General features: G+C 41.9%; 2 protein-coding genes across 3 annotated transcripts in view; both read right to left on the reverse strand.

Annotated features, from left to right (window-relative positions):
- The window catches only part of depdc7a (DEP domain containing 7, paralog a), a 66345-nt gene extending 63727 nt beyond the window's left edge, over positions 1 to 2618 (reverse strand). The window contains exon 1 of the mRNA XM_072272799.1: positions 2482 to 2618. Coding sequence (XP_072128900.1) covers positions 2482 to 2494 — 13 coding nt within the window. The 5' untranslated portion in view covers positions 2495 to 2618. The remainder of the gene's footprint in view (positions 1 to 2481) is intronic.
- A 14147-nt stretch (positions 2619 to 16765) lies between these two features.
- Positions 16766 to 21570, reverse strand: part of LOC140205290 (uncharacterized) — a 97420-nt gene continuing 92615 nt past the window's right edge. The window contains exons 18-19 of one of the 2 annotated variants that reach the window (XM_072272797.1): positions 18259 to 18355; positions 16766 to 17590 (exon numbers count right to left, since the gene is read on the reverse strand). In XM_072272797.1, the coding sequence (XP_072128898.1) occupies positions 17585 to 17590; positions 18259 to 18355 (103 nt within the window). In that variant the 3' untranslated portion in view covers positions 16766 to 17584. The remainder of the gene's footprint in view (positions 17591 to 18258; positions 18356 to 21570) is intronic. The other variant, XM_072272796.1, reaches the window with a different exon arrangement.

Consider the following 21570-nt stretch of genomic DNA (forward strand, 5'->3'; position numbering starts at 1 on the left):
AAGATCAACCCAGAGTCAGAACACTACAAAGAAACAAGCCCATCTAGCCCCTGCCAAACCATTAATCTGCCTAATCCCATTGACCTGCACCATGATCATAGCCCTCTCTATACCCCTCCCATCTATGTACCTATCCAAACTCCCTTTAATTTTGGTCAGACATCAGATTCTTTTGTTCTCCATTTGCAAAGTGAAAGAAATTACTTACCAGAAACCCAAATTCCATGGGATGAGAATTAATCTGGCTCAGATAAATTGGAATCAAAAGGTGACTGAAAACTGTGTCAAAACAATGGGCTGCCAATGGAACAGGGTGTTTAGGTACAGTTCCCATGTAAGAAAAATTAATCAAGCTTGTGTTCTCTGCAAGATGCAAGAAACACAGAGGAAGATAAAGTAGAAAGTACAAGTGCCGGGCTGCAGATACCAATGAAAACCAAAGTGATTACAAAAAAATCCAAGGGGCAGCAAAATCTAGAGAGGTTAAAAAAGTACAAGACAAAATAAACTCAGATTGTGTTTTGCAAAGAAAAATAACTTCAAGAATAAGACAAACACAACCCATGCACTCTTTCAAGGACTCTACAACTCATGCTCTCAATATTTTTTCCAATTAGCTCCATTTGTCTTTTGCATATTGGTCGTCAGTCTGTAGTTTTCATTGATTGTTGTATTTCTGTTTTTTCTGTGAATACCAGAAAGGAAATTACTCTTAAGGCAGTACATGGTGACAAATGTACTTTGATAATAAATTTTGAACCCCAGATAGTTGAATTGAATAGTTCTAGAGGCATCTAACAGTAACAGGGCCGAACTGGGAGCATTAAGATTAAAAAAATATTGGTATGGTTTGAGTACCTTTTGTCTGTCAGTAGTTAGGAGAAGGAGATTCTTTCCAAGAGTGAAGGGAAATACAGTTGCATAAAAAGCAAGGGTATGCAATTTAGTTGGAATAACAGACATGCCCATTGTTTATTTTTAAATGGAGAGCAATTGGGAATTGGTGGAGTTGAACAGGATACAAGTGTCTTTGCTGGTGACACTGAGAACTAACATGCAGGTGTATCAAGTAATTTGGAAGGCAAACTGTATACTAGCCTTCACTGCTAAAGTGTTTATTTAGGTACAAAGTAAAAATATCTACTGTAGTTACAGACTGTGTTGGAAACTGGGATCAGTGTTCCAAATTCAAAATAAATTTATTACTAAAGGACATACATATCACCATATACTACCCCAAGATTCATGTTCTTGCAGGCATCCACAGAAGTACAATAGAAACAATGAAAAACTGCACAAAGACTGACAACCAACATACAACAGGTGACAAATTGTACAAACACAAAAACAGTAATAAATAAAACTGACACCATGAGTTGGTTGTGGAGGCCAAGTAATTGAGTATATTTAAAGCAGAGGTTGACAGGTTTTTGATTAGAAAGGGCATCAGAGGTTATGGAGAGAAGGCAGGAGAGTGGTATTGAAAGGGATAATAAATCAGCCATGATGGAATGACAGAGCATATTCAATGAGCCAAGTGGCCTAATTCTACTCGTCTTTTGGTCTTGTATTTTGTTAGCTCAATCACGGCAAACTTTTCAAATTCTCTGCCCCAGAGAACTACGTCATTGCATTCAGGGCATAGACTTGTGGAATGAGAGAGGGGAGGAGAGATGGGGAAAATGTTTTTTAAAAATAAAATCACCCATGATCTTTGTGTTTATGATAAACAAACTGTTTTGAACCTGATCAATGGAATAGACTCGTGGGGCAAAATAGTCTACTTTTTAAAAAGATCTAAACTAGAATCGAAGGCATCTGAAAATTAAGCGCCTTAAAGAACCACTCTGAAAACAGGCATATCCAGTTAGAAAGAGTGATGTTTCGCGGGCAGCCAACGCAAGACCTTCGGGAGAGCAAACGTGTCTCGATTCCCTTCGTATTACTAATACATCGCGGTACTGATTTAAATATACAAAGCAACAGCAACTGTGTTCGCTGTTAAATTAAATCAACACCCATTTGCTCCGGGGCACAGCAGATTTTACACTGTGGGACAGTGATTTTAAATCTGAGGTAAACTCAGTTCCTCTTCCTTCGCCAGAAAGATCTGCAGCTCATACTTAGACGGTCCGGGTCTGTTGGAAACGGTGTGACCCCCGGGAACTTCCCTCACCCCTCCAAGTGTAAACCCCCTCCCCACCCACCCCCTTCGGCCGGGGAGTCAGCAACCGGCGCTCGGCCGTTCATCACCCGGAGGTCCCGCCGGTGTGAGACTTCGGGTTCACCCGCGGTGGTGTGAGGGGCGGGGGCGGCTTCGAGTCTTCCCCGCCGACCGCTCTCCTCCACCACACACACACACACTTCACGTCTCCAGAGAAGGGCGTGTGTGAGTGAGACACGGGCACGGAGTGTCGCCCACCCCCAGCCCCCAAACCCGGCGGCGAGTGGGCTCCTCTCCCTCCAGCCCCGCTGACTCACCTGACTGTGCCATGCCGTGAATCGGACATCCTGCACGGCGTGAGGAGGTGGTAGAAAGTTCCCGGCCCGAGTGCGCGAGAGAGAAAGAGAGAGAAAAGGTTTGGAAGTCACAGCTGGTGACGCAGGGAAGAAAGATGTAAATACAGTACAAGGCGTGGACAAACAGGAGGCTGGAATGCAAACCAACCGCAGATTGGAACGGGGAGTGTGGGAGGGTCAGTGTGCGTGTTTGCAATTACAAATGACTTTATGGACGGCAGCAGATTGCACCAGTTACTGAACACTCTCCCTGCATTTAAACATTAACCTTGAATGATAACACTGCGATTAAAAGAAGTCCCTATTACTACACAACGCCCGGAAGCGACGAGACAAGACAACTTAGTAATAACGGGCAGAGTAAGGGAAAAGGCGAGGCAAGACGATTTAACAATTCTGTATTGTGGATTTTGCATGAAGCACACTTTTTGTAAGTTTGGATTCATACCTGCTTTGACCGCCGGGCTAAGAGCCGCTGGGTGCAGGTTCAGGCTCAACACCTGAGCTATCTCTCGCACCGTTGCCATTGCTGTCCCGGGGAATCAGTAACTCACCAGTATCGACCAAACGAAGCACTAGCACTGATTAGCCCTGTGCTCGCTCCTACAATTTATGAAGTGGGACTCACATGCCTAATTGCACGGCACGAATAACACAAAATTAATTGATTGCAATTGTGAGATAACTCGCCTCGGAACACCCCTCCCGTACGCTAAACTTTATAGTTTTTGACCCCTTGTTATAGGGAAATTTTCCTGTATCTACGCTGCCTATTACCCTCATAATTTTATTTCTCCCAATCAGCCCCCACCTGGCCTTCTCTGCATTAAGGAAGATAAATCCAGCGTCTCCAGTCTGTTCTCTAAGTTGAAACACCAGACACACGCAACACCGTTGTAAATCTTCTCTAAACCTTTTCCAGTGTAACCACCTCATTCCTTTTTGCGAGCTAAAGAAAGCTACCACAGTATTTACAATCTGCCACAGATAGTAAGTGTATTTTCAATCTGTAGCTCAACCAATAGGTATCATAACCTCCCAGAAAAAGGCCAGTAATATCATGAAGGCCACTCACCCTGCTCAGGGACTGTTCGTCCCATTCCCATTAGACAGGGGGCTTCACAGCATTCAAACTAGGACTACCAGGCTCTGTTACTTTCCCCAAGCAGTAAGGTCGATCAACACCTCCACCCACTAACCCACTCCTCCACCACTACTTTATCATTTCCTGTCAAAGGCACCTTATGTACAAATAATCCTGTGCCTGGCGTCTCTTTATGTCCATATAATCAATCTATGCATATAAGCCATATTATGTATTTATATTTATTATGTTTTTTATTACTGTGTCCTTATCTTGTTGCATTTTCTTTTTGTGCTGCACCAGACCCAAAATAACAATTATTTTGTTCTCCTTTACATCTGTGTACTGGAAATGACATAAAACAATCTTGAATCCCAGCTGATATCCCACTTGACTCCAAAGCTTATCTACCTGTGCTGCCACCTTCAAGATTCTAAGGTCCATCATAAACACAAGAGATTCTGCAGATGCTGGAAATCCAGAGTAACACACACAAAATGCTGAAGGAACTCAGCAAGTCAGGGAATAATGACAACATTTTGGGCTGGGACCCTTCATGAGAACCTGTTGAAACGTCAACTCTTTATTCCTTTCCATCGATGCTGTCTGACCTGCTGAGCTCCTCCAGCATTTTGTGTGCGTTGCTCCAAGGTCTTCAAATCCTCAGAATGTCCAGCAGCCTTACCTTGAGTGTCCTGCCTTGATTAATCCTCTCAAACTTCACATTTACTGGGGTTAAGATCCATCTGCCTCTGCTCTGGCCGTTTTGCAAATAATGGTGGAGTGGACTGTTTCAAGAACTCTGTGGCTTGATGTTTGCCATTCTGTGTGTTATTTGCACATTTTTAGCTCTTTGTACGACTTGTTCTTTTTTGTGCGTTGGGTGCTTGATGCTTTTTCTGAACAGGTTCCATGGTGTTTCTTTGTTTTGTGACTGTCTGCAGGAAGACGATCTCAGGGCTATATACTGCATACGTACTTCGATAGTAAATGTATTTTGAATCTTGAATATTTTATCACCTTCACAACTCCTCCAGTTTTTGTGTCATCTACAAACTTTTGAACCATGCGGAATCAGGTTTATCATCACTGACATATGTCATGAAATTTGTTGTTTTGTGGCAGCAGTACAGTGCAACACAGAAAAAGATTAGTATAAGTTACAATAAGAATTATAAAATATAAGTAATGCAAAAAGAGGGCAACAAGTGAGCTAGTGTTCATTGGTTCATGGTCCTTTCAGAAATTGGATGGAAGCTATTCCTAAAATATTGAGCTTTAGGCTCCGAACATTCTTCCTGATGGTTGTAATGAGAAGAGGGCATGTGAGGGTCCTTAATGGTGGATAAATCTCCTTGATGCTGGGGAAGCTAGTGCCCATGATGGAGATGGCTGAGTTTACAACCCATCTGCAGCTGTTTCCGATCCTGAGCAGTGGCCCCTCCATACCAGACAGTGATGCAACCAGTCAGAATGTTCTCCACAGTACATCTACAGAAATTTGCTGGTCTTTGGTGACATGCCAAATCTCCTCAAACACCTCATGAAATATAGCCACTGGTGATACCTTCTTCATTCTAATCCAAATTGTTCATGTATCCAACAAAGAGCAAGGGTTCCAATACTATTTGCTGTTATAGAACATAGAATAGTACAGCACAGTACAGGCCCTTTGGCCCACAATGTTGTGCCGACCCTTAAACCTTGCCTCCCATATATCCACCCACCTTAAATTCCTCCATATATCTATCTAGTAGTCTCTTAAATTTCACAAGTGTATCTGCCTCCACCACTGACTCAGGCAGTGTATTCCACGTACCAACCAACCTCTGAGTGAAGAACCTTCCTCTAATATCCCCCTTGAACTTCCCACCCCTTACCTTAAAGCCATGTCCTCTTGTATGCACTGCAGGTCACGTTATCCCTGTCACAAAAACAATTCTCCACAATCACTCTCTGCCTCCAGTTTTGGATCCAATTTACCAACTTGGCTTCAATCTCAAGGGGTTTAATCTTTTTGGACCAGGCTCCCATGTGGGACCTTATCAAAGGTCTTACTGAAGTCCATGTAGACTATATCAGCTATACTGCTCTCAACACACAAGTTACTCTCCAATAAATGTGTGAGGGAAGGGATTGATCTTAGCGTAGGTTAAAGGGTCAACATTGTGGGCCAAAGGACCTGTACTGTGCTGTACTGTAGTGTTCTATGTTAGATTCATTCCAATTGTTCGGACAGGATCTTCCCAACAAAGCCGCACTGACTACCTTTGAGTAAATCTGTCCCTTAGGAACTTTCCTCCCACTGATGTCAGACTGACAGGCTTAGAGTTTATGAACTTATTCCTGCTGTCTTTTGTGAAAGAAAGATACCACATTTACTGTCCTCCAGTTATCTGGCATCTCAGCTTTGACCATAAAGATATAGGAGCAGAATTAGGCCATTTGGCCCATCGAGTTTGCTCCACCATTTCATCATGGTTGATTATTATTTCCCTCAACCCTGTTCTCCTGACTTCTCCCCGTAACCTTTGACGCCCTTACTAATTAAGAAACTATCAACTTCTGCTTTAAATATACGCAGTGACTTGTCCTCCACAGCCGTCTGTGGCAATGAATTCCACAATTCACCACCCTCCGGCTAAAGAAATTTCTCCTCATCTCTGTTCTAAAGTGACGCCCCTCTATTCTGAGGCTGTGCCCTCTGGTCCTGGACTTGTCCACTGTAGGAAACATCCTCTCCACATCCACTTTATCCAGGCCTTTCAATATTCGATAGATTTTAATGAGATCCCCCCTCATTCTTCTAAACGCCTGTGAGTACAGCCCCAGAGCCGACAAAATCTCCTCATACGTTAACTCTTTCATTCCCGGGATCATTCTCATGAACCTCCTCTGGGCCCTTTCTAATGTCAGCACATCCTCACTAAGATAAGGACCCCAAAAACTGCTCACAACACTCCAGGGGGTGCAGTCTGAGTAATGCCTTATACAGCCTCAGCAGTGAAAACTTGGCCAGTGAAAGTTTAATAATACATTCATCTCACCTATTGGAGCCTATGTCACCTGGGATATACAGCATTAGATGGTACCCATATTAAGATGCTTAATACCTTTTTTGTTTTAATGTTAACATGGTCTAGAATTTCAGTCCCCCTCCCTGAATTTTCCAGCTACAATGTCCTTCTCATTAGAAAATATGGATGAGATGCACTAATTTAAGACCTCACCAATCTGAGCATGTTCAAATTATGAACACTCAGCAATTTATGAACAGCTTCTTCCCATACAACATCATATTTCTGAACAGTGCATAAACCCAAGAATGCAATCTTATTATTTGCATTATTTATTTATGGTAATTTCATGTCATTGCAAAACAGTAAATTTCATGTCATATAAATTAGTGATAATATATCCAATTCTGATAATCACCAGTTAGGTTCAAACAATGCACACAGAGTGCTGGAGGAACTCAGCAAGTCAGGCAGAATCTACGAAGAGGAATAAAGAGCCAACGCTTCAGGCCAAAAGCCTTGATCGGGACTGGCAAGGAAGGTGGCAGAAGGCAGAAGAAGAAGGTGGGGGAAGGGAAGGAGTACGAGCTGGCAGTTGAAAAGTAAAAGAGATAGAGGTCTGAAGAAGAAGGAATCTAATAGGAGAGGACAGTGGATCAAGGAAGAAATCAGAGAAGGAATTGGGCAGATGGAGAAAAGAGAAGGAGTGAGAGGGAACTAGAATGGGGAATTTAAAAAGAGAGAAGCGGAGTTAGGATCAAAACTGTATGCTAAATCTGGCCTTTCAAACATACTAGCCTTACTTTCAACCTTAAACCAAAATAATCCACACTTCCTTATCTATCTGTCTGCAGAGGAAGTTTCCAATCCCAGTCTTTCCCCAGAGCCCTGTAAATGATTTCCTCCTGTGTTTATTCTTTTGAAAACCCTCTGACAATTTGCATCACTGTTACAAGCAGGAACTTCCAAATTATCACCACTAGGATAAAGTTTCTTGTTCTTAAGTGTGCTCTACTACATCTGATAAAGGGAGCAGCTCTTTTTATCCAGTCAGAGGCCATCGTGATCTTGTCAGCCTCTTTCACATTTCCTCTCAGTGTTTTTGCTCCAGGAATCCTGAGATCCTCCCGTCTAACTCTGAAGCAGGAATTGCTCATCCTAACTTTCACTGCACCCACTCTAGTGTCCCTCACATTCTCAAGGTGTGGAAACTAGAACCCCAAATTTCAATCATATTTACAAACACTAATCTCTACAGATGTATGATAGAGAGCATTCTGATTAATTGAATTGCAGACTGGTATGGAACCACCAATGCACAAGATTGTAAGAAGTTGCAGACTCGGCCTTCTCCATCATGGTCACAACCCTTTCCTCCACTGAGAACATCTTCAAGAGTGGTACCTCAGGAAGGCAACATCCATCTTTAAGTACCTTCACCACCTGGGAAATGCCCTCATTTCGTTGCTACCATCATGGTATGGAAACACCAATGTCCAGGAACAGAAAAGACTACAGAAGGTGGTAGACACATCACTGACAAAACCCTCCCACCACTGAGTACATTCTTACGGAGTACTGCCACAAGGAAACAACGTCCATTCAAGGACCACCACAATCCAGGCTATGCTCTCTTCTCACTATTACCATTGGGCAGAACCTAGGTCCCACACCACCAGGTTGTGGAATAGTTATTACCCTCCTGAACCTGTGTGGTTAACTTCACTGGCCTCAACTCTGAACTGATTCTACAACCTACGCTCACTTTTAAGGACTCCTCGCAACTCACGTTCTCTGTATTTTTTTATTTGCACTATTTGTCTTTTTCACAATAGTTGTTTGTCAGTCTATGTGTGTGGCCTTTTGTGGATTGATTCTATTTTATTTCTTTATTTTTCCTGTAAATATCTGCAAGAAAATGAATCTCAATGTAGTATATGGTAACATATACATATTTTGATAATAAATTTACTTATATCTTTGATCCAGGAGCCTGAAGAACCCACTCAACAGTTCAGAAACAGCTTGTTCCCCTCTGCCATCTGATTTATGAATGGACCAATGACCAATGAACACTACCTCGCTATTCTTATTTTTCACACATTTAAAAATTTTTGTAATTTATAATAACTTTTAACACTTTGCGCTGTACTACTGCCCACAAAGCAACAAGTGTCACATCATATAAGTCAGTGGTAATAATTCTGATTCCTACCATTAAGCAAGGTAGGATCCCAGGTTGGGAACCCCTGCGGTAGACCAATGTGTGTAGTAAGGAACACGTTACAGTCTGTTATAAAGGGTAACAGGACACTTAAAAAACATCAGATGCATGAAACAAAGTCTACATGTATTTATGAGAGATTTCATGTTTGATAAACCCACTAGAACTTCCTGATTTTGACTGCCAAAATATACAGGCAACCTCTAATTATGGCCATTTGGGTACTGGAGATTCATAAATCATTACCCAAAGATTTGCGATACATAATAAAATTCAAACTCATGGAATTTATCAGAAAAAAGTAAATAAGTAAATACAAACTTCTCTTCAACCCTTGTTTCTTGATGTACGTAGATGACACGAATTCGTGTTATGGAAATTGCAATAAGGACGATTTTCTTGGAACACATCACTCCTCTGTCATATGGGCGTCACCTATACAAGTGACCTATTCCCTATGGATTGTCACCTTGTCATGGTGGAGAAACTTGTGTGGTCCTGTGATCCCAAGAGCAATGCCGTCTGGAGCTATGCTCCTGGTAGGGTCACCCATGGCGGTAAGGTCAAGGGTGAGGTCCCTGACAAAGAACAATCCAACCAAGACCTCAACACTGGAACAGGCGGACGAAGTCACTTCGAACTCAATGGCTGTAAAGGCGGATGAAGGCTGCAACAAATCCATTAGCTCCAATCGTCGTGGTTTCCATGCCATTGGAATCAGTTGGTTGATTTGTAAAGTATCATGTGCTTCTTGGAGTGCAACATCAAGTACACATGAAACAAACACACGCACAGGCATCTTCACTCTGTACAGAACGAAGACCATCATCCTCGACCTTGAGGGATAGCCACGACTCGGAGTTTATTGCCAGTATTCACTTCTGTTTCCTTGGAACTGTATATGGATCATAGCCCTCTATACATCTCCTATCTATGTACCCATCCTGTCTAAGGGGTCCAGATCTGCTTGCAATAGTCCAAGTGAGGCCTCACCTGTGCTTTATAGTCTCAACATTACATCCTTGCTATATTCTAGTCCTCTTGAAATGAATGCTAACGTTGCATTTACCTTCTTCACCAGAGACTCAACCTGCAAATTAACCTTTATGGAATCCTGCAGAAGGACTCCCAAGTCCCTTTGTACCTCAGTTTTTTTTTTGTATTTTCTCTTAGAAAATATTCAACCCTTTCATTTCTTCTACCAAAGTGCATGACCATACACTTCCTGACACTGTGGTCCATTTGCCATTTATTTTACCATTCTTCTAATCTGTCCAACTCCTGTAGTCTCTCTACTTCCTCAAAACTACCTGCCCCACCATCTGTCTTTATATCGTCTGCAAACTTTTCAACAAATCCATCCATTCCGTCATCCAAATCATTGACATAAAAAGAATCAGTTCCAATACACTCCTGTGGAACACCACTAGTCACCGGCAGCTAGCCAGAAAAGGCTCCCTTTATTCTCACTCTTTGCCTCCTGCTAATCAGCCACTGCTTTATCTATTCCAGAATCTTTCCTGTAATACCGTGGGCTCATAGCTTATTAAGCGGCCTCATGGTTCCACATGGAAGGTTCAATCGTTAGCCATTAATATCGAAGTAGTAAAATGGATTCAGCAGTGGCTGGATGGGAGATGCCAGAGAGTAGTGGTGGATAACTGTTTGTCATATTGGAGGCCGGTGACTAGTGGTGTGCCTCAGGGATCTGTACTGGGTCCAATGTTGTTTGTCATATATATTAATGATCTGGATGACGGGGTTCTCTGTACAGAACGAAGACCATCATCCTCGACCTTGAGGGATAGCCACGACTCGGAGTTTATTGCTAGTATTCACTTGGTAAATTGGATTAGTAAGTATGCAGATGATACTAAGATAGGTGGTGTTGTGGATAATGAAGTAGGTTTTCAAAGCTTGCAGAGAGATTTAGGCCAGTTAGAAGAGTGGGCTGAAAGATGGCAGATGGAGTTTAATGCTGAAATATGTGAAGTGCTACATTTTGGTAGGACTAATCAAAATAGGACATACATGATAAATGGTAGGGCATTGAAGAATGCAGTAGAACAGAGGGATCTAGGAATAATGGTGCATAGTTCCCTGAGGGTGGAATCTCATGTGGATAGGGTGGTGAAGAAAGCTTTTGGTATGCTGGCCTTTATTAATCACAGCATTGAGTTTAGGAGTTGGGATGTAATGTTGAAATTGTATAAAGCATTGGTGAGGCCAAATTTGGAGTATTGTGTACAGTTCTGGTCACTGAATTATAAGAAAGATGTCAATAAAATAGAGAGAGTACAGAGGAGATTTACTAAAATGTTGCCTGGGTTTCATCTCCTAAGTCACAGAGAAAGGTTGAACAAGTTAGGTCTTTATTCTTCGGAGCATAGAAGATTGAGGAGGGACTTGATAGAGGTATTTAAAATTATGAGGGGGATAGATAGAGTTGATGTGGATAGGCTTTTTCCATTGAGAGTGGGGGAGATTCAAACAAGAGGACATGAGTTGAGAGTTAAAGGGCAAAAGTTTAGGGGTAACATGAGGGGGAACTTCTTTACTCAGAGAGTGGTAGCTGTGTGGAACGAGCTTCCAGCAGAAGTGGTTGAAGCAGGTTCGATGTTGTCATTTAACGTTAAATTGGATAGAGATATGGACAGGATAGGAATGGAGGGTTATGGGCTGAGTGCAGGTCGGTGGGACTAGGTGAGAGTAAGAGTTCGGCATGGACTAGAAGGGCCAAGATGGCCTGTTTCTGTGCTGTAATTGTTATATGGTTATATGTGTGGCACCTTTATCATGTGCCTCCAGATACCCTGAGAACTCATCCTTAATAAGCAACTCCGACATCTTCCCAACCACTGAGGTCAGACGAAACGTCCTATAGTCTTCCTTCTTGAAGAGTGAAGTGACATTTGCAATTTCCCAGTCTTCCAGAATGTAATGATTCCTAAAAGATCATTCCTAATGCCTCCATGATCTCTTCAGCCACCTCTTTCAAAACTTTGGGGAGGGTACACCATCTGGTCCAGGTGACACATCTACTCTCAGACCTTTCAGTTTCCAAAGAACCTTCTCTCTAGCACGTATACCCAGGCTCAAGGAGACCTATCCCACACCTACACTATTGGTAGTTCCCTAGTATGATAAAATGGACACTTGACTTCAATCTACTTTGTTATGACATTGCACTTTATTGTCTGCCTGCACTGCACTCTCTGTAACTGCAACTCTATATTCTCCATTGCTATTGTTTTCCCTTGTATCAGTTCAGTGTACTGGTAAGTTGAAATGAGGTGCATGGGTTGCATGCAAAACAGATTTTCTTTGTACCTCAGTACATGTGACAACAATAAACCAATTTAAATTGTACAATGGTCTTTGTACAAGAGTGAGAACAAGAATTACGCAGGGTCTTGATAAGATTACATTGGGGTATTTTGTGGTCCTTTCAACATAGAGGGAACACAGTGAGATTCACCGACTGATTCCTGAGATGGCAGTAGTCCGAAGAAGACTTGAATCAACTACACCCACATTCACTGGAGTTCAGAAGAATGAGAGATTGATTTCACTGAAACATAAAACTAGAGCAGGGCTGGACAAACTGGGTGGAAGGAGAATGTTTCCCCTGCTCTGTGCAATATCTAGAAGAAGAGTGTGTCACATCACTGGATACAGGCAAGACATTCAAGACCAGCATGGGAAGAAATTACTTCTACTAGCAAACTTGTAAAATTCTGTATTACTCAAGGCAATGGAGGCTGAATGGATTTTAAGGAGGAAATAAGATTCCAGACAAAAGACATCAATCATTTGGAGAGAGAGAGAGAGAGAGAGAGAGAGACTAGATTAAAGAATCTCCGAGATTCTCAGAGGTGTGCTGATGAAGGGTATCAGCCTGAACTCAGCAGGTATAAAGAGATGACATTTTGGGCTGAAACTCTTCATCAGGATCTGAAACGTCAACTCTTTATTCCTCTCCATAGATGCTGCTTGACCTGCTGAATTCCTCCAGCATTTTGTGTGTGTTACTCTGGATTTACAGCATCTGCAGAGTCATGTGTTCAAGGGAATTATTAAAGAATATTAGAAATATTAGAGAATATTAGCCATAAGGAGAGGTTGGACAAAATTGTTTTTTCCCCTTATAGAGCACTAGAGTCTGAGAGGAGACCTGATTATGATTTATAAATTATAAGACACATACACTGCATAGTCACAGAATTCTACAACACAAAAACAAGTCCTTCAGCCCATCTAGTTTATGCAAAGCTGTTTATCTGTCTAGTCCATCGATTTGCATATGGATCATAGCCCTCTATACATCTCCTATCTATGTACCCATCCAAACTTCTCTTAAATATTGAAATTAGACTCATATCCACAGATGAGCTGGCAGCTTATTCCACATTCTCACCACTCTTGAGTGATGAAATTCACTCTCATGTTCCCCTTAAACATTTTACCTTTAACCCATGACCTCTAATTGTGGTCTCATCGAACCTCAGAGGAAAAAGCCTGTATGCATTTTTCCTTTATATGCCCTCTTAATTTTGTATACCTCTATCAAATCTCCCTCATTCTTCTACATTTTGGGGAATGAAGTCCTAACTCAAATGTTCCCTATAAACTCAGGTTGTCAAGTCCTGGCAACACCCTTGTAAATTTTCTCTGCACTCTTTCAATCTTATTGACATCTTTCCTGGTGGTAGGTGATCAAAACTGCACACAATACTCCAGCTTAGGACTGACCTACATTTTATACAATTTCGAAGTAATATTCCAACTTCTTTACTCAATATTTTGACTTTGAAGGCCAATGTGCCAAAAGCTTTCTTTACAACCCTATCTACCTGAGACCACTTTCAAGAAATTATGGATCTGTATTCCTAGATCCCTGTTTTACCATACTGCTGTGCCCAACCACTCACTGTGCAACTCCTATCCTGGTTCATCCTCCCAAAGTGCAACACCTCACATTTACCTGCACTAAATTACATCTGTCATTTTTCCAGCTGGTCCAGATCCTGATGAAAGCTTTCTCACTGTCCACTATACCCCCAATCTTGGTGTCATCCACAAATTTGCTGATCCAATTTACCACCTTATCATTCAGATCATTGATATAGATGACAACCAACAGACCCCAGCACCAATCCCTGTGGCACACTGCTAGTGTACACTCTCTGAGTTCTCCTGTGAAGCCAATGTCTAATCCAATTTACTACCTCATCTTGAATGCCAAGTGACTGAACTTTCTTAGCCAACCTCCGATGTGGGACCTTACTAAAATTCATGCCATGCCTTTATCAATTTTCCTGCTCACTTCCCCGAAAAACTCTGTAAAATTGGTTAGGCACAACCTACCATGCACAAAGTCCAGTTGATTATTCCTAATCAGTCCCTGTCTATCCAAATAGTTATATATCTGGTCCCTTAGAATACCCTCCAATACTGATGTCAGGCTCACTGGCCTATAATTTCCTCATACACCTTGTCGAGTCCCGGGGATTTGCCTCAAGACAGCAAACAACTCCTCCTCTGCAATTTGTGTACAGTTTATGAGCTCTCTGCTGTTTTGCCTCACTTCTTTAGGCTCTGTGCCCATCTCCCGAGTAAATACAGATGCAAAAAATCCATTTAAGATATCCCCCATCTCTTTTGGCTCCATGCATAGGTGACTACTCCAATTTTCTAGAGGACCAGTTTTGTCCCTCGCTATCCTTTTGCTCTTAATATACCATTTCTGTAGAAGCATTTGCAATTCCCCTTCACTTTGTCTGCCTTCTTTTAGCCCTCCTGATTTCCTTAAGCATCCCCTTGCATTTCTTATACTCATTTACTCCTTCTGGCCTATGCCTGCTGTGCACCTTCTTCTTAACCAGGGCCTCAATATCTCTTGAAAAGCAAGGTTCCCTAAACCTATTATCCTTCCCTTTTATTCTGACTGGAACATACAAACTCTGTACTCTCAAAATCTCACTTATGAAGGCCTCCCACTTACCTTTGCCAGAAAACAACCTGTCCCAATCCACACTTGACAGATGTTTTCTGATACCTTCCTCCAATATAGAATCTCAACCCGAGGACCAGACCTATCCAGTTCCATTGTTACCTTGAAACAAATGGGATTGCAACACTAGATGCAAAGTGTTCCCCTACTCAAATTTCTGTCACCTACCCTGTCTCATTCCATAATAGGAGATCTAGTATCGCACTCTCGCTAGTTGGGATTTCCATGTACTGATTAGAAACTTCCCTGAACATATTTGACAAACTCTTTCCCATCCCACACTTTTACAGTATGACTCATTAGATGATCTCTCCATTCTTTTCTGACTGAGCACTGCCATATTTTCCCTGACTAGTAATGTCACCCCTTCCCTTTTAATCCCTCCCACTATCATGTCTAAAACCACAGAACCCTGGAACATTGAGCTGCCAGTCCTGCCCCTCCTGCGACCAAGTCTCATGAATGACTACAGTGTCATAATTCCGTGTTGAATGGTGCCCTAAACTCATCCACCTCTCCAATACTCCTTGCATTGAAATATACACAGCTCAGAACATTAGTCCCACCATGCCAAACCTTTTAATTTCTGACTTTGTATGTAGGGTGAACAACATTTTTCCCTCAACCACTCTGATTCCCATTCCCCTGCAACTCTAGTTTAAACCCCACCCTTCCCCCTGTGCAGCACTAGCAAACTTTCCTGCTAGGATATTAGACCCCTCCAGTTCAGGTGCAAACCGATACTTTTGTACGGGTCTCACCTTTCCTGGGAGAGAGCCAAATGAACCAAAAAATTTGAGGCTCTCCCTCCTGCGCCAACTCCTTAGCCACGTTAAAAACTGTATGATCTTTCTGCTTCTAGCATATGGCACGGGTAGCAGTCCGGAAATCACAACCCTGATGGTTCAAAAGATGCAGCGACAGGTCATTCAGGTGTTTCTGTTTATGTTCCAAAGTTTAAGAGACTATTAAGAAAAGATTATCCGACGAAGTATCAGTATTCACGTCAGGTTATTGCTATCATTTTAGCCTTGGAATGGGCCGAAGAAGTACACCCTGATTATGTACCTCTGTGCGCTTGTGTTTTACCAAGCAGCTTTCTAATACACTATACTTGTGGTACACTTCACATGTGATCTCTCATGAAAGGAAAATGGCAACTTGGGATGCCTGTAATAAAGGCTCACATGATTTACTCTGGTATGTGTATTTAAGCAAAGTTTGTAGTGGTTGCTTAACAGCTACGCTAGACCGGTAGTAAATATTGAGCAATGCCTTACTGAAACTGATGAGTAATTGCTGGCCAATCCATATACATGTTAGCACCCAGATTTACGTATTTACTCACTACAGAAACCTCACATTTGCCTTTATATCTGGTTTATATAATCTTTACAACAGCTAATCTAGTTAGTCTCCCACTATCACTGCACTGCAAACACTTTAAACTACTTTTTATAATACTGTCCTGATGAAGGATCTTGGCCTGAAAAGTCAACTCTTTATTCCTCTCTACCTGTACTGCCTGACTTGCTGAGTTCCACCAGCATTTTGTGTGTGTTGCTCTGGATTTCCAGCATCTGCAGAACCGCTTGTGTTTTTAAAATGCAGTTTACATTGCAAATACATCCTGGTATCTATACATTTAGGCACATTTTATTCCATATCCATACTTAACCTCTAACTTTATTTTTATACATTTCTTTATTCTTTATTATTGTTGTATGTTGTTGCATGTCGTGCTCTGACCAACACACCAAATACCTAATACATGTAAATGAATAAAGTTGATCCTTGGTATTTGACACACACCCCAATTTTCTTTCCTTTGGGTCTAGAAAAATCTCTGCCCCATTATTTTATGTAACACCGTCTCAGTGAAATAAATCATATCTCCATTCCCTACTGAAAAGAGTGAAGGATTTCTGTGTTGTACACAAATAAATTTATTCCTGAGAAGAGCCATTTAAACACACTGCTGCAGGTACAGAGATAGGCAGCAGTACTCTACACTAAAATTTACAAAAACAGGTTTTTGACATTAGCAGTGATTACTCCTCAAGATTTTTTAAAACATTTAATACATAAATAACAAAATAGAATTCATATACCTCTACAATCCATTAATAGTTCTAGCTAATCAAATTGAGAAAGGCCACCTTTTCAAAAGGTCTTTACAAAAAAAAAGCATTCCAAATGCAGTTTCACAGACAGGTAATAAAGTACGGTGAATGCAACACTAATTGTAAACCTTTCCTGAATCCATATACTAAAGTAAACACAGGGAAAATCTAATATTCACAGTTTAGCAGCTGCTTGCCAAAGCCACAGTGTGTTTAAACACACTTGAATCTTCATTGTGTGTTCCCAAATGGAAACCTCACTCAAAACAGTGTACACAATTTATAAATTACAATTTCTGGTTATGTTTCATTCTCTTATGATATCATGAATTTTGCAAGCAAGGTGATGCAATCTCTATTTACAATTTACAGTCTCTTTAAGGCAGTTTACAAAACTGTTTCGGGTCAAAATAAAAGTGTAATAAACATAACTTTATTTCAAATTCTTATTGAAAATTCTCTATTCACACTATATAAACCTGAGTTTAAGCTCCCACTACAGAAATGGTCCCTGGCTACAGTTTCATTTTTCAGCTGTAATACTACAATAGTATCTTCAGTGCTTTCCTGAGCCACTTCCACTTGCAGGGCCAAGATGTTTGTTCAGGGCTGTGGAGAGAGGGGAGGAAAAACAAGAGAAAATACATTAAATGTAGGCTGCTAAATGTTATTATTTCTTTAGAGATACAGCACAGTAATGCACCCTTCCAGCCCAATGAGACTGTACCACACCCATGTGACCAATTAACCTAATAGGAATGTCTTTGGAATGTGGGAGGAAACTGGCGCACCCAGAGGAAACGTACATGGTCATGGGAAAAATGTAGAAACTCCTTACAGACAGCGGGGGAGAATCCGAACTCAAGTTTCTGGCACTGTAATAGCACCACGCCAAATTACTACGCTTTCTTACTGCCAGTTCAGGGGTGAAAACTCCTTGTTAATGAGAGAGGTCAGAAGAGAATGGCCAGACTGGTTCAAGCTGACAGGAAGGCAACAGTAACTCAAATAACCACACATTACTACAGTGGTGCGCAGAAGAGCATCTCTGAATGCACAACACGTCAAACCTTGAAAAGGATAGGCTTCAGCAGCGGAAGACCACACTGGGTTTCACTCCTGTACCTAATAAATTGGCCACTGAGTGTAAATGACCAATGAAGCAGCCTTGGTGTGTGAACAGAGAAATTAATGTTGGCTGGCCAGTAAGCTTGAGACTTCCTGCGCTTCAGCTATTCCACTGGATCTTCACTTTAGCTACCAGTAGACACACTTACCTGGTTCATACAAAGAGGGGGCACTGTTTTATCTTGAGGCTGCGTATCAGGGTCCCTTCTCCCCATCTGTTTCAACACTGGATATTCGGGCAACAGACTGTAACAAAACATCTAGTTTCAATTTCTCATCTTGAACAGTATTTGATGAGCTTTGTCTGTTATATATACATCAAAACATATAGGGAAATACATTGTTTGGGTCAACGACCAACAAGTGCTTCCAACACCAACATACCATATCCACAACTTACTAACCCTAACACATACTGTACACCTTTGGAATATGGGAGGAAACTGGAGCATGTAGAGGAAACCCACGCAGTCATGGGAAGAACATATAGTGGCAGAATCGAATCTGGGTTGCTACCACTGTAAAATCCTTACACAGACCTCTATACTACATTTATACTTTATACCATGCTACTTGAAAAAAAAGGAGAAAACAGCATCCATTACGTGTCATTATTACTATCTTAATCATTGACTAAAAGTCCAATACTTTAGACATAGGAACAGAAACGGGCTATTCAGCCCACTGAGTCAGTTCTGCCATTCCATCATGGCTGATTTATTTTCCTTCTCAGCCTCATTCTCCTGCCTTCTCCCTGTAACCTTTAACTTCCTTCCTAAACAAGAAACTAACAAGCTCAAATTTAAATATACCCAATGACTGGTCTCCACAGCAGTCTGTGGCAATGAATTCCAAAGGTTCACCACCCTTTGGCTAAAGAAGTTCCTCATCTCTGTTCTACGTGAACATTCTTCTGTTCTGTGGTTGTGCCCTCTGTTCCTAGACTAACTCACTGTGGGACACAAACTCTCCACAACACCTACTCTATCTAGGCCTTTCAATATTTGATAGGCTTCCTTGAGATTCCCCACTCATTCTTCTAAACTCCAGTGAGTACAGACCCAGAGCCATCAATGCCCCTCATTCATTAACCCTTTTATTTCCAGCATCATTCTTGTAAGCCTCCTCTGGACCCCCTCTGATGCCAGCACATCCTTTCTTAGATATGGGGCCCAAAATGTCCCATTATAACACTTAGCACCGGTATAGATGGAGATAGAACAAATTCTCATGCAATAATTTCTATTGATTTTCAGTAAATCCAGATGATATTCACTTCAGGCTTATAATTATTTAATTCTAATTTATGTTTGTAGATACAGCACCGTAACAGGCACTTCTGGCCCAACAAGCCTGTACTGCCAATTACACCCGTGTGACCAATTAACCGGAGCACCCGGAGGAAACCCCTTGTGGTTACAGGGAGAACTCCAAAGCTTCTTGCAGATAATGGCAGGAATTGAATCCCAGTCGCTGGCACTGTAAAGTGATGCAATAACCACTTCATTACCATGCCGCCCCAAACAATAAATAATTATTTGATCCATGAATCTTATATTGACATTGAATCACTGCACTGCTGGAGAATGTTTTAACACCTTCAGCTCCCTTCTCCATTCACACATTAAAACAAACACATATGATACACTATATTTAATACCAGATGAACATAGGCATTGCCAGAGCAACACACACAAAACGCTGGAGGAACTCAGAAAGTCAGGTAGCACCAATGGAAATGAATAAGCAGTTGGCATTTCAGGCTGAGACCCTTCATCAGGGCTGAAAAGGAAAGGGGAAAAAGCCAGGAAAAGGTGGGGAAGGAGAAGCAGCTCAAGCTGGCAGGTGATAAGTGAGGCCAGGTGAGGGGGAAGGTGAGTGATGAAATGTGAATCTAGGCGGGTATAGGTGGACAAGGTAAAGAGCTGAAGGAGGAGGAATTGATAAGAGTGGACCATGAGAAAGGGAAGGAGGAAGGACTCCAGAGGGAGGAGATGGGCAGGTGAGGAGGAGAAGAGAAGGGAAATCTGAATGGGGAATGATAAAGGGGGAGGGGGGGAGGAGGAAGAAATTACTGGAAGTTAGGCTGCCCCAGGTCGGAGGTGTTGCTTTTCCAACCTGAGCGTAGCCTCTTTGTGGCAGTAGAGGCCATGCACCAGCATGTTGGAAATGGGAATGGGAAGTAGAATTAAAATGGGAGGCCACCAGGAAGTCCCTCTATTGTGGCAGACATTACTAGATTACAGATCCAGAGACCTGAACTAGTTATCTGGAGACAAAATAAAAAGTTGGGGCAATTTAAATCCAATAAATGAAGAATTAAAATCTCTGCTTGCCCAGTTTGGCCTTAAGATCCCACACTCTCAGCAATGTGACCAACCCTGAACTGTTCCAAATCATTAATTAAAAGGCAACTAGGACTGCACAATTAATAAGCATGAATGAAAACAATTCTCCTGTTATAATTTGGGCAACTTTACATACGAAAGGAGCCAAAACTATTTCCATGTATAAACAAAAGCACATTGTAGTGGATGCCAGGAATGAGAAAATCCCCATTATATTTATCCTTCAAGGGACAGCAGGATGTTTTAACAAATCAGGACTTGTCAAGTAATGAATAAACAAGGGTACCCCATAGCACCTGAATAGTTTTCAATAGAACAATATTCCTGTCCTGTTATGAGAATGATCCCGGAAATGAAAGGATTAATATATGAGGGGTGTTTGGTGGCTCTGGGCCTGTAGTCGCTAGAGTTTAGAAGAATGGGTGGAGGGAAGAAGCTGTCTCATTGAAACCTATAGGATACTGAAAGGCCTAGATAGAATGGATGTGGAGAGGAGGCTTCCTTTGGTGAAGGGAGTCTAGAACTAGTGGGCACAGCCTCAGAATATGAGGACATCCCTTTAGAACAGAGTTGAGGAGGAATTTCATTGGCCAGAGAGTGGTGAATCTGTGGAATTCATTGCCACAGACGGCTGTTGAGGGCTAGTCATGGGGTATATTTAAAGCAGAAATTAATAGGTTCTTGATTAGTAAAGGAGTCAAAGGCTACAGGACGAAGGCAGGAGTATGGAGTTAAGAGGGAAAATGTCAGACATGATTGAAAGATAGAGCACTCAATGGGCCCAATGGCATAATTCTGGTCCTATGTATTATGCTTTATTTGGTTGCATTCGTCAACTTCCTTACTTAACAGATTCCAAAACCCGCAGTCATTTGTCTCCACAAGGTCTTCCAGCCTCTAACTCTCCCTCCATCCTCCATGGTCCAGCTGCCCATCATCCCACTCCTCAGTCTGGTTCCACCCACCACCTTCTAGCACCCGTCTTCCTCCTCTTATACTGGCCATTCCCCCTTTACACTGGGCAGGTTATTAGAGAAGAAAGGTTTAGCGGGATATGGGCCAAATGTGACCATCTCAGGAAGACCCCTTGGCGGCATGGGCAGGTTAAGATGG

Source organism: Mobula birostris, chromosome 11 (assembly GCF_030028105.1).
Source record: "Mobula birostris isolate sMobBir1 chromosome 11, sMobBir1.hap1, whole genome shotgun sequence".
In the NCBI taxonomy this organism is placed as follows: Eukaryota; Metazoa; Chordata; class Chondrichthyes; order Myliobatiformes; family Myliobatidae; genus Mobula; species Mobula birostris.